The sequence below is a fragment of the Heterodontus francisci genome, chromosome 25 (assembly GCF_036365525.1).
Source record: "Heterodontus francisci isolate sHetFra1 chromosome 25, sHetFra1.hap1, whole genome shotgun sequence".
NCBI classification, from domain to species: domain Eukaryota; kingdom Metazoa; phylum Chordata; class Chondrichthyes; order Heterodontiformes; family Heterodontidae; genus Heterodontus; species Heterodontus francisci.
In genome coordinates this window covers 64,379,447-64,393,725 of record NC_090395.1, presented here as the reverse complement: position 1 = coordinate 64,393,725, position 14,279 = coordinate 64,379,447, and the positions used below count along the sequence as shown (strand labels likewise).

General features: G+C 43.0%; 1 protein-coding gene across 3 annotated transcripts in view; it reads right to left on the bottom strand.

Annotated features, from left to right (window-relative positions):
* The window catches only part of LOC137383939 (solute carrier family 41 member 1-like), a 62,185-nt gene that overhangs the window by 15,923 nt on the left and 31,983 nt on the right, over positions 1-14,279 (bottom strand). For all 3 annotated transcript variants that reach the window (XM_068057360.1, XM_068057358.1, XM_068057359.1), the window contains exons 4-8: positions 9,039-9,110; positions 7,175-7,319; positions 5,070-5,216; positions 3,340-3,487; positions 1,093-1,172 (exon numbers count right to left, since the gene is read on the bottom strand). In XM_068057360.1, the coding sequence (XP_067913461.1) occupies positions 1,093-1,172; positions 3,340-3,487; positions 5,070-5,216; positions 7,175-7,319; positions 9,039-9,110 (592 nt within the window). The remainder of the gene's footprint in view (positions 1-1,092; positions 1,173-3,339; positions 3,488-5,069; positions 5,217-7,174; positions 7,320-9,038; positions 9,111-14,279) is intronic.

Below are 14,279 nucleotides of genomic sequence, written 5' to 3'. Positions count from 1 at the left end.
AGGTATTTTACTACATTAATTAATTCAAGCTGTTATTGCCGTTAAGTGGAAAATTTAAGCTTTGTATATACAAAGAATTTAATGCATGATGAGTCAACCTCCGACAGCTTTGCTCAGAGGCAGACAGGGCCAAGTGTAGGTTTCAGGTGAAGACGGGGTTAGAGGCTGAGGCTAATTGGACTATGTGCTCAGGTCTAATTCAGTTCTCATTTGAAAAGTCTTGCATACTGCTTATTTCTTTTATATACGCTTTCAGTTTATTATTTATAATTAAACAGCAAAATCTATGGCAATTTGAGAAGCAAGGAAGTACAGAGTTGTTTGGAGCACAGGAGTTTCCCTGCAGCCCAGGGGAAGAAGCTCGAGATGTGTAACAGGGATGTTACACGACCACTGGTGGGAGTGTGAAATTACAGCCCTCCTAGTTCACATAGGCAATTAATGGACCAAATGGTGCCCAAGATCATGACTCTGGGAGTTTGCAACTTTTGCACAATACCAGGGTCCAGGTAATGCCTTCCCTTCACTCTATCAGCCAAACGTCCCAAGGCCCGTTTGTCTCAATCCTCAACAGGACAAGAGCAGACCTGCTGGTGCCGAAAAATCTGAAGCCCAAACAGGTTCCCCAAATCGTGCAAAAAACGTGTGCAGGTAATTGAAAATGTAGCTAGACAGATGGGAGGATAATCAAGGGGCCACAATGTTTACTGTGGATCTGTCTGATGCCAGAGTACACACTGGAAAAAAAACCTTGTGATTTTCAGCCTTCAGTGCTGCCGCTCATTTACCAAGCATCTGTTTACTGAAGCTCTGAAATGTCTAGTTTGTCAAATCCACATCGTTAAAATGTTTCCAACATACTGACTGAACACAATGTTTTTCTTTTCCCTTCTAGTCTGTATAAGCAGCATATGACACAGCGGTTGTACACAACCCGGCCAACATACTATTCTGTAACCTGTGCCTGTACCTTCTCTTGCAATTTGTTTTTTTTTTCCCCACCAGAAGTTAAAACTGATTTCTGTCCATTCATATACTTTTTCTGAGCCTCACAATGACAAAAATTCACAGTAGATAAATAAGTGTACTTACCGTTGATAACGGGAGTGAAAACAGCGATCCCTGCAAAATTTGGATCCGATACGGTTTTATCCAAAATCAATCCACCAACACTGAAATACAATCATATTACATAATTACAACACAGCACAAATAAAAAAGTCTTGTAATATGCTTAAAAACTAATTGTTAAATTATTGTAAACAATAATGGCAGTCCAGATTAAGATCCCAGCAAATTTATGAAAATAGACAAGAAAAGCTCTGAAAGTTCAAACTGAAGAGTCTTTACGATGAACAATGCAGTAAACTGGTTTAGTAAGAACATAGTAAGACCTAAGAAATAGCAACAGTATTATGCCATGCGGTCGTTCAAACCTGTTCCACAATTCAATAAGATCATGACTAATCTCGCACCTCAATTCCACATTCCTGCCCTGTCCCCATATCCCTCAATTCCCTTTGTGTCTAAAAATCTATCGATCTCAGTCTTTAATATACTCAACAACGTGCATCCAAAGCTCTCTGGGGTAGAGAATTCCAAAGATTCACAACCCTCCGAGCAAAGAGATTCCTCATCTCAGTCCAAATAGCCAACCACTCATCCCGAGACTGTGACCCCCTAGTTCCAGCCAGGACCTACCCTACCCGGTCAAGCCCTTTATGAATTTTATACGTTTCACTGAGATCACCTCTCATCCTTCTAAAATCCAGAGAATATAGCAGGCCCATTCTACTCAATAGAAATATAGATAATGTTTTATAAATATCCCCTGGACATGCTCTTGTTGCTAAATATTACAAGCTTGACATTTCATTAAATTCCTCCAACCTGCTCCTTGGTACAAAAGGGCGTTTTACTGGAAAATTAGCTTCAGGAAAAGATTAAAAGCATTTTTGATCTTTTGATTTTAAAATGTCTGTAGTGGTGAACGGTTGTTTTTTCGGACTGCGCAGGAAGGCATACAATGGGGTGTCTCAGGGTCAGTACAAGGACCACGGCTTTTCTCGATCTAGAATAATGGCCTAGACTTGGGTGTGCGGGACAGAATTTCAAAATTCGCAGATGAAACAAAACTTGGAAACATTGTAAACTGTGAGGAGGATAGTGATGGACTTCAAGAAGACATATGCTGCTGGACTGGGCAGACAAGTAGCAGATGAAAGTTAATGTAGAAAGGTGTGAAGTGATTCATTTTGGGAGGAAGAATGAGGAGAGGCAATAAATTAAAGGGTACAATTCTAAAGGAGGTGCAGGAACAGAGGGACCTGGGAGTATATGTGCACAATTCGTTGAAGGTGGCAGGCAAGTTGAGAATGTGGTTAAAAAGGCGTACAGGATCCTGGGATTTATAAATAGAGGTATAGAGTACAAAAGCAAGAAAGGTATGATGAAACTTTATAAAACACTGGTTCTGCCACAACTGGAGTATTGTGTCCAATCCTGGGCACCACACTTTGGGAAGGAAGTGAAGACATTTGAGAGGATGCAGAAAAGATTCATGAGAATGGTTTCAGGGAGGAGGGACTTCAGTTACATGGATAGATTGGGGCTGTTCTCCTTAGACGTTTTGATAGAGGTGTTCAAAACCATGAGGGGTGTGGACAGAGTAGAAAGGTGAGAAACTGTTCCCATTGGCAGAAGGGTCGAGAATCGGAGGAGACCAATTTAAGGTGATTGGCAAAAGAAGCAACAGCAACATGAGGAAATACTTTTTTTACGCCGCGTGCGTTTAGGATCTGGAATGTACTGCCCGATAGTGTGGTGGAGGCAGATTCAATCGTGGCTTTCAAAAGGGAATTGGATAATTATGCGAAGACAAAAGATTTGCAGGACTACATGGAAAGGCCGTGGGAGTGGGACTAGCTGAGGTGCTCTTACAGAAAGCCAGCATGGACACAAAAGGTCGAATGGCCTCCTTCTGCACTATAACCATTCTATGATTTCCAAAAAAAAAACGTATGGGTGAAAAACATGAAAACCTAGCGCTGGTCACAACAGGGAGTGCTACTGTTATACCCACTCCCCAGGAAGGCTGTCAGACAAGTCGGTATAGGGCGTCAACCCCATCAAGGCAAGATCCGCATGCCACTTAAGGGAGCCACTGATGCCTCTACAGCCAAGAAGTTACTTACGGAAAACCCAAATTGTAATAGCCATTGCACATGAAAAAGGTAGAACCTCCCAAGTAAAATTCTAAGCATAACTTGTGTGCACTAGAATTTGCAAGTGAATTAATTGTGAAGTAAACTAGGATGGTAAAGCTTTACTAGTCAGTACCTGCTAATAGTCATGGCAATAATAACAGGCTCCCAGCCAGAGTACAACACCTCTCGTGTGGCTGGGTTCTTTTTTGAGATAATGATCCACAGAGGAGTTAGGGCCACAAAGAAAGCACACACTAGTGGGTTGATGTAAGGATGTGCCTCTGTAATTACAAAAAAATAGTTGCAGCATTTAAACAAAAACATGACATTTCCAGCAATACCTACAATCGCTCTCAAACTTTCAGCTTGAATTCAAGTAAAAGCTTTTGTTCAAGATGAAGCTAAATGCCAGATCCATTATTTTGGTAAAAGACTAAATGCTTTTATTGTTCACCGACTACACCCAAGGTTCAGCTGTGTCTGGTTAATCCTGCAGTACATCAGCAACACAACAGCAATCCCCAGATAGACCACACGTGCAAGTGTGTAAAAAAAAAAAACACTACTCACAAAATCAGATCTCCCTGACAGGGCTGAGAATCGGTCTGTCGGTTTACTGGGAAAATGCACCACCCAGTGTGCTGCTGAGTTACACGCACTGGGGAGATCCCAATCCAATCAGTGGTCCCTGCGGAACGCTGCATAGGTTTCCCAAAATAAAACTAATGCAGCTGACAATCATGCAGGTGGTATCAACCAACTATCCAGATGGATGGAATGATGGGGTGCATGTCGCATACAAAAAAACCCCAACACCTCATCATTGACCGAAGAGCAGAGGCTTTGACCCCCCTCGAGGACAGTGGACAGCACTCCAGCGAATCCGCACAGGGCATGGACGATGCAGACACCTGCTCGATAAGAGGAAGATGAGGGACCCGAAGTGCGATGAGTTCCAGACAACGGAACACATCACATTAACCTGCCCACTAAGATCAATTTTGGGAGGCACCTTATTCATTCACTTGGCATCTCAGGAAGCCATCAAATGGATAGACAAACTAGACATCCCATTAACTGCTAGGAGAGGGTAAGACTGTACTTGGCTGTGAAGTCCCCACAGTTGAATTGCCAGCCCAGCAGTCGTAAAACCAGCCCCCAGGATAAGCTTCAGAATAGGTGGGAGAAAAAGGAGATAATATTGAAAGGGGTGAGGAAAATCTGACTCACAATCAAGGCTATATTCCACCAAAAGATGTCGATTGGAACTTTCTCCATAACATTTAAGATTGCCTACAAGGTGTGACAGCAATCTAGAATTTTTTCAGCTTTTACAAATACTTGCACATGGCAAGACTATTTATGCGGGTGCACCTACCCCACATGAACTGCAGTGGTTCAAGAAGGCAGCTCAAGGGCAATTAGGGATGGGCAATAAATGCTGGCTTAGCCAGCGACACCCACATCCCATAAACGAATAAAAAAAACTGAAATGACATCAAGCCCTTGGCTCCCAACATTCTTCAGAGGATGTTGTAGGACACCTCCTCTAGAATGGATGGCATTACAGTGTAAACAGTTTCGAGGTTATATGCTGATGTATAAATTCTGCTTCTTTGGGCGGGGAGGGCAAGGAGCAGTACACTGATCTATTGAAACACCCAACCGACATCCAGCTTACTCCACTAGTTTTTACTCTGTACAGCTGGTCCCATCAATCCCAATCTTAATTATTTCTGGCAGACCGAGCTGAATATCTGTATCTGCTGAATACCACCCATTTGGAAAACAAAGTTACCACTGTGGTAGATGGGAACAAAGTAAAACCCAATAGCGATCGCTGCACTTGTCAATATCACTTACCTAGCTGTATGTAGAGACCCCAGCTGATTCCAGACAGCAGTGCCAATGTGATGAGGTCCCCAAGGCTGGCAGCAATGGGTGTGGCCACGTTATCAGGGTTTATTCCAATCTTCCTTGAGCCAATAATTACACCAACCATGATTACCCCTGGGTGGGAAAGCACAATAAAATTAGTAACTTTCCTGCACAAACTACAAGATGACCAACATTTCACTGCAAAAGTCAGGAATTTATAGGATTTTCCTAAACACACACGCATGTTCGCATATGAATCCGCCCACCTCTGAGCCACTTTAGTCATTTTTTGCAGAGTCTCTTGAACAGGAATATAACTGCTGGACACACTTGAATTGTAGTCCTCACCACTTGGTGTTGATGTGATTACCCACAATATTGTTTCTTAAATCTCTACAGCAGTTACGGATTACTCAGCCACAGGTGGGATTCTAATTCATAACTTGTGACCATTATCAATGAGAGAGATTGTAGGCTCAAAACAGGCACAGAATGATTCATGGAAGGATTTAAAAGCAAGTGCGATAATGAGGTGTTAAGAATTTAGGGACTCATTTTCTTCTCATCCTGACTGCAGGTTTTGTGATGGAAGAGGCCGGAGAATCAGGGCAGAATCACCCGCCACGAAACCTGATGCTGGGATTCCAGGTTCAGATTCTCCCAGGGGTGGGATAAGCTGATGACCACCTTCCTGCCCAGCAGCCAAATAAGGGCCTCTTCCAGCTGCTGCTGGGATCTTACCGGCGGCAGCGGGGGGAGGGGCGGGGGAGGGGGCCTCGGAAAACGAGGTGCCCTTCCTGCAGGCTTGGGGGGGGGGGGGGGGGGGTGAAAGAGAGGAGTTCCTCCTTCGTGGGCAATTTGTGGCCCATGGAGGACACCCACCGGGAATGAATGTATCTCCCTAACCCCCTCCCCCTGGACCGAATACCCATTCCCCCCACCCAGGGGGTTCAAGACTGGCCCCGGCGAGCCCGCCTCACCTACCTCTTCTCCGGGGTCCCAGCACTGGACCTGGGTCTGAGGCTTCTGCAATACCGGCAGTGGCCACTGTTCCCAGTGATTGATCAGCAGCTCTTGGGGGCGGGAGCCCTGTCCCGATTAAGTCTTTTGAGGGACGGGGATCCCGTCTCAAACTCTGACCGCCGAAGATCAGAGGATCGCTCCGAGGGTCTGAAAAAAATGTAGAGGCGGGGTTCCCTCAACTTTTTGGCCTGGCGCTGGGCTCCCCACCTCCTGCACAAAATCCAGCTCTTATTGTCTGAAATAGCCAGCTCACTTAACTTCTTATAAGTGCAGCCTTAGTTAGTGACTCCTATGGTGATGGTGAATTGTTAGCAATGGTTAGCACCATATAGGCAGCTTCCCATGGTATTAAGTGGTGGGGACTGTTTATGCACTTTTTCCACACACTGTCATAAAAAACACTAGTGAGTAGAAGGTATGGTTGAGTGGGGGAAATGATCCAAAATGACATTCCTTGGTCCATACTTTGTTTACGCTTCTTCCACAAGACACTCTCGTCTACACTATTCCAATTGCCTGAGATTCATAATTTATATTGCATTACATAGAATTTACAGCACACAAACTCAACCTATTCAGCCCACTGCTCCATGTTTATGCTCCATGAGCCTCCTCCCACTTTATTTACTTCATCTCACCCCATCAACATAATATTCTATCCCTTTCACCTCTCATTTATCTAGCTTCCCTTTAAATGCATCTATGCTATTCCCTTCAACTACTTCACGTGGGAGTGAGTTTCTACTCACTGAGTAAACAGGTTTCTCCTGAGTTATTTATTGGATTTATGAGTGACTATCCTATACTTATGGCCCCTAATTTTGGACAATATTGATAATCTTATCAGTTTGATATGTTCTTCATACAGTCAAAGAAACAAAATTAGCTGCACCAAAAGCTGAAATAGGTCCATGAGATTGGTGCTCTGCTGTAACCCAGTTATAGTTTGCTGCTCACAGGGGAAACATTAGCAGCCCTGTAGCTGAAAGGACATCCAAGCAAAAGACACTCTTGGTTACAGGGTAATGCAACTCTTGGTACAGGGTAATGCAAAGTGTCCATCGTACCCAATATGAGGGAAGCTATAAATGCTGTTGCCATGCTGCTGGCACATAAGAGGACAGCGTGATCCAGTCGGAAGTGGCCCTCAGGAATCCAACCAAACACCACAGCAGCCACGGATGCCAGGAAACCAACCACAGTGGCCTGGACCTAAGAGGGAAAGAACAGAACCAGACTTAACGTTGAGGAGTCGTTTTCACAAGGAAGCTTTTTTTTTTTTGGAGTTGTGACAAGCTGTACAAATTTACAAAGAAGGGTTTTCTAGGTCTCTGACCCAGACAGCGCTACTTGGGCATTTTTTTTGTTCTTGACCAAAGGGACGTACTGTAAAATTCTATGGATCTGAAATTCCGTTTTAAACAAAGCAGTGAAATTGCCAATTTTCTCTAATTAACTAACCAACAAAATTGCATTCTTAGAAATTGCACATCTCAAAATTACACATTTCAAAAACAGGCATTCTTCTGGTGTCTTTGCGAAAGAGTAATTATGGACTCCAATCACTGAAAATTGAAGTGTGTACATGTGAATTGACTGCCTCCGAAATCATTCTTCAGCTCCAGATTCCCTTAATTCATCGTCCTCCATGCATTTACAGATGGTTGCTCCTTACTTTAAACTAACCCCCCCCCCAACCCCATGCACGATATGTGGGCTCTAATAACACCCCCCGTACACAACACCCATCTTTACTATGAAAACCCGAAGCTTCTTTTTTGATTATATTAAAATTGCTAAAACCTATTACAACTACTATATACAACAGTCTATACATTTAAGCTCCCAGTAAATCAACTGCAAAGAAGGGTCACTGACCCGAAACGTTAACTCTGCTTCTCTTTCCACAGATGCTGCCAGACCTGCTGAGTGGTTCCAGCATTTCTTGCAAACTATTTCTCGCTAAACTACATTGAAGGCTCCATTCCACATTGTGGGCAGTGTTAAGCCAATATTCATCGTTAAAAAATAAAATACACTGGTATCGAAGCAGTTGATGTTGACTTGGTAAGTAAACATGCCACCTCGTGTAATACAACAAACAAACTCAACCTTTGATCTGTGTGCATGTGTCTCATTTTAGCCTGAATTGTAGTGGGCCACTACTCTGGGCTTAGCATCTTCAGCTCCTGTCAGAGAGAATGGGGTGGGTGGGAGAGGATTTGGAAAGCAGTTACTACTCCCATACCAATGTAAACCAGTGACCCTTGCTGGAATGACTGCATATCCTAGTGAGAGCCGGGTAGTTTGCCCTTCATATCTGAATAGCTTGTACATTATCTGAACTCATACAAAGATTGGCCACTTGCTATAGATACTGCAGCAAAGTCACTGCCCACGAAAACATAACCTGAGCATCAGGGAGAAGAGTATAAAATAAAACGGAATAGGGAAAAAAAATAATCACAAATGCTGGAAAATAAGGATGCCTTGGAGTGACTGCAACACAGTAATTAATTCTAGGATTCAGACAGTATTTATGGGGCTCAAATTCAGTAACTACAGATGAAGAGTTCATAATCCTCTCAATAGATTCATGACTTCCAATCGATCACATGTATCCACTGTGTAGAGGAGTGTTTATGCAATAAAATATCACACTGGTGGAGTAGAGAGAGCACTTGAGAGGCCAGGCTGAGGCACGTTGTTGGGGCAGAGTAGAGAGAGCTCAATATTTCTTTAAGAAGTGTTAGACATCACATACATGTAAACAAGAGCTGTAGAATTTTTTTTCTTCACAGCAAAAAAAGGTTTAAACCATATTGGGGGGGGGGGGGGGGGGGGGGGCGGGTTTACCATGCCTTTGCAATATTTACCAGTAAAGTCAACCTATCCATGTACTAAAGGTTATACGCTCCATTGCACACTCACCTGAATTAGAGCCAGATTCCCTGTGATCATCTTCCATTGCTCCGCAGCTGAATCCATCTGCCCAATGTTGGCCTGTCAAAGAGCAAACAGCAGAACACAAACATGTAAACAGGTCAAAAGATAGAGCGACGAGGTCTCATTTCAGTATCTTTCAGCACTGTGTCCGAACACAATAAATAGATTGGTTGGCTAATAAACTAAACCCTTCTCTAGCACTGCGGGGAAATACCAAACAAAATTTTATAGAGTCCTTAGCATTTTCTATGACAACGTTTTTTTCCTTCCATTTTTTGGCACAAATACAAAGTAGGAGAAGACACACGTAACTTGTATTCAATTTTCCTGTTTTAAAAAACAATATACTTTAATTCTTCCACCATTCTCATGTAATTTTCAAGGGAGATGAAACTGTCTAAATTTTTTTTTCGAATATCAGAATTTACAACAAGGAAAGGACCAAATGACCGACCTTCAGAAATACTCAAGACAGGAACTTCTTTTTGTTCCTCTGGAGGTGAATCTAGAAATGCCATTTAACAAAGGATCTACCCCAAAACAATCTGCAGTTATAGAAGTGCCTTTAATGCAGTAGAACATCCCAAAGCATTTCACAGGAATGTTATCAAACAAAATTTGACACCGAACCTCATGGGGAGCTATTGGAGTAGGTGAGAAAAAGCTTGGACAAAGAGGAAGGTTTTAAGGAGCATCTTAAAGAGGTGGAGGGGTAGAGGGGCTGAGAAGTTTAGGGAGGGAACTGCAGAACTTAGGACCTACACAGCGGAAGGCACAGCCACAAATCGGGGATGTGCAAGAGGCCAGTATTGGAGGAGCACAGAGATCGCCAAGGTTTGTAGGGTTGCAGAAGGTTACAGAGATAGGGAATGTTTGAAGGCATATAGGGAATTTTAAACAAGGATGAGAATTTTAAACTCGAGGCATTTTTGGACCAGGATTTCCCCTCTACCCAAACTATGGTCAGGACAATTATTGGAAGCAGCAAAAGTACCAGCAAAAGAAAATCCATGGAGGAAAGGGGTGGTGTTAGGCTAGAAGAGAATGAAGTTCTGCAGTGTTAATGCAGTTTCAAACACGAGTCATTTTCAAAACAAAAATTAAGGAATCCACATTGTGTGTTTTGGTTACAAAAAAAGTTTCCATTTTGAAATATCAAGGCATATATGCAAATGATGAGGGAAGACAAAATTAACATTTTGCTTGAATTTCATAGCAGATGCTTTGATCACAGGTTCATTATTAATTCAGGAAGATTATCCAACAATGGAAGGCTTGCATTAATTTCAGCAGCATTCAGGTTACAAGAAGTGACAATGCTCTCTGCAAAATGTGGAAATATTACATTGAATGATGTGAATCAGGAGTGAACAGAACCATAACATTGATCAAAAAGCCAGCAGTCCCAGAAGTGGCTGGTTAAGTATAGTTGCTCCAGGTGTAGTTGCTACATGTCTTCCCAGCCTAATGAGCAACATAGATTACACATGTATTCATTGAAATATGTAGAAGTTAATATATGGAAACAGGCATTCGGGCCTAATTAATTCATGTCAATGTTTACCCTTCACAGAAGCAAACAGCCCCAATCACGTTGTTTGAAGTGGGTTCATGGCCATGTACCAAACTACTAGTGATGTCTCAAGTATGTCCAAAGTAAAAAGCCAAGAGCACATGGTGCTTTCTGCCCCAAATCTGTATAGCAATATTTTTGCACATCAAAAAGCTAACATGTATGGCCAAGGGTCATACGGCAAGGTTGAAAGATGCAAGCAAAGATGCTGTAACAGCCAAAAGGACTGAAGCTGCAACGAGTCGAGCTGCTTTTACATTGCACTGTGTCTTGGTACAGCTGACTGTACAGTTCTCCCTTCTACCTTAGTAATATGCAGCCAGCCTTCCTATGAACTGCTAGCACTGCGGGGGCTCCACATGTGCATGTGTAGATGTGACCAATAGAAAATAGGTTTTCCTGACCACCGGTCTTAAAAAAAAATATAGTTTGGCATGACTCCCGGTTACTTGAGAACAGTATTACAGGAGCCAGCAGCCAAAAACTAACACAAAGGAAGTTTCAGATTGTTAATGAGAACATGTGTGCACAACATCCCATTTCTTTAAAAAAAAACTGGTGCATTTAGAAAGAGATTCTCAGATGTTTCATGCCAAAGCAGCAAGTTTCCTAAAAATGCATTGAGTGAATTTTTTTCGACCAGATTTCCTCTCCTGTTAACACATTCTATTTCACAGCATTATTCTTTAGTCGACATTTTTAAACTTTTCTGGGTGCAGGATCCTACAAATACAGACAATCGTCTCAAGCCCCTTTGCCTGCAATTCCAAAAGGTGACCTCAGTTACCCACAGAAAATTCTACAATTGCAGAAAATGTTGAATGACCCAAGTTCACAAATGTACAAAGCCAATTATAGTGATCCATTCACTTCTCGGATCTGTGGACCCCAGTTTGAAAAGCTACGGTGTAATGTATATCGGAGTGACTCCTGACAATGCAGAGCATGCGCAGAGATATCATGAACACCATGTGTGAACGGTTGCCAGCATGAATGCGCGCAAGCGCGTGCTGACATCACCACACAATGATGTCCTCACCCCTCAATAGCCGCGATCACTGCCTCTATTCCCCCAACAGTACCCCGCTCCTTCCCACCATTTCCGTTGCAATTGTTGCTTTCAATTTCTCGCTCCCAACTACTCACCGTTCACTCTCTGCTTCCCCCACCCCACCGTTTCTCCGGGTGGCAAGGTGGGGAGCAAGTGACCGAGGGAAGGAGGCGAGGAGCGAGCAGACGTGCGCGGGAGGCAGCAGCGAAGAGAAATGGAGATGGTGGGAGGGAGCGATCACAGCCATTGAGGGGGTATGGGTTTAATGTTTTTTTTGTGTTAAATTGAGCAGCGCCATCTTTATTACTGGCAGCTACCTGCGACTTCACAGACAGTGACATTTCAGTGGCAGAGGCTGCATTTATGCTAGTACTGCGCCACCTAGTGGTTGCGTTGTCAGCAAACACAACCAAAGTCTATACATCAGGAAGTAGTGACTACACTTCAAAAGTTCTTCATTGACTGTAAAATGCTTTGGGGCATTGTGAGGTCATGAAAGGCGCTATATGAATGCAAGTATATCAACTATCAACATCCTGCAGGTTACCATTGACCAGAAACTTAATTGGACCAGCCATATAAAAACTGTGGCTATAAGAGGAGGTCAGAAACAGGGAATTCTGCAGTGAGTAACTCACCTCCTGATTCCCCAAAGCCTGTCCATCATGTACAAGACACAAGTCAGGAGTGTGATGGAACACTCTCCACTTGCCTGAATAAGTGCAGCTCCAAAACACTCAGGAAGCTCAATACCATCCATGACAAAGCAGCCCACTTGATCTCCACCCCATTCACCACCTTAAGTATTCACTCCCTCCACCACCCTGCACAGTGGCAGTACCGTGCATCATATAAATGATGCACTGCAGCAACTTGCCATGGCTCCTTCGACAGCACCTTCCAAACCCACGGCACTCTATCACCTAGAGGGACAAGGGGCAGCAGACGCATGGGAACACCACCACTTGCAAGTTCCCCTCCAAGCCACACACCATCCGTACTAGGAACTGCAATGCCATTCCTTCCCTATCGCTGGGTCAAACTCCCTCCGCTAACAGCACTGTGGGTGCACCTGCACCACATGGATGGCAGGAGTTCAAGGCATCACCATCTTCTCAAGGACAATCAGGACGCAATAAATGCTGGCCTAGCCAGCAACGCTCAAATCCCATGAACAAGTAAAAAACAAATTATTTCTTTACGGTGTATGACTTGCAAAGCTCGTGTCGAATTAACGTAGGTCTGGTGACTTTACAACAAATCAGTAATGTTAAAAGAATGATGACTCCACCAAATCAACATGACTGCATTTATATCCACAATGAGCAAGCCTGATTTGGATTTTCAGGTCATCTTGACATAAAACAAAGCCAGACACTGAGCCAAGGCCACCAATACAGATTAGATCTTGGCTTAATTCAGAATTTTTAATCAGATTGTGTGCTAGACAATGCACCAACCAATCTGTTACTAGATGTGAGAACACTTGTTTTTTTTCCTGCGGCAATGCTAAACTCATTACTACATATGCATTCTCCAGGAATTTATTTTGTATGGGGGGGGGGGGGGGGGGCGGGCGGGGGTTGTTGGCGGCGGTCCAGTTTGAGGATTATAAAGACAAAGCAACTCAGCAAATTTTATGATGTCTATTGGAAGGTGTCCAGGAAATCAGCACGTTAAATACAAAAGCTTCTGTTCGGTCATGTAAAGTCTCTCCAACCTGCACAATAAATCCCTCCAGTAAATACTACTTCTGCGCATCTTAAAAGTTTGAAAACTTTAAAAATATAAGACATTACATACTGCACAAGAAAAATTGAGTGATTGCCGATCAGGTAAATGCATTGCTGTCTGTGGCATGAAGGTCTCAGATTTGACCCCCACAAGTTTGTCCTGAGTTAATGAATTTTAGTCAGGGTGGCATTTAAATGCAGCATCGCTGGGTTAAGATGGAGGAAGAAATGGGGCAGTTTAGAGGGTTAGTCAGGCAGGGTTGGCAGTCCTGGACAATGTTCATTAACCCACACTGGAATTAGTGTGTGCAAATGTTATGTGCATGTGTGCATCGGACGAGGACAATTTTTGGTTGTACAGGTGGTAACACTGGTCATCATGTCCCACATATTGAGAGAGGGTACTTGCGTTATTAAGAGGGCTGCTTTTACCCCTGGAACTGTTCCATAGGACAAATCAGCCTTTTCAGGGAAGAGGACAAGAAAAATTGGAAAGAAATATTTGTTTTGACTCCTGTAGAAATTAACACTTAACTGGTTAACTGAAACAGAAAAAATATGGAGACTTAAATCCCATTAACAGGCATAGATTTATCCCACTACAGCTGACAAGGCAAAATGGTTTGAAAGTTACCCATGCATATAAAACTACACTGATCTGTTTAATTGGATGATGTGAAAAAACCAAGTCCCTTTGAGGATTACGACAAGTTCAGAAACAATAATCATTGCAAAATGCATGCAAAACGCTTCTATTTTACAGTTTATGAGCATTCTGGAAGATTACATGCTTTAATTAGTATAACATTTTTACAAAAGGAATAAAAATTGTGTTTTGTTTCCAAAAAGTGGCTCTGAATTGATCTGTG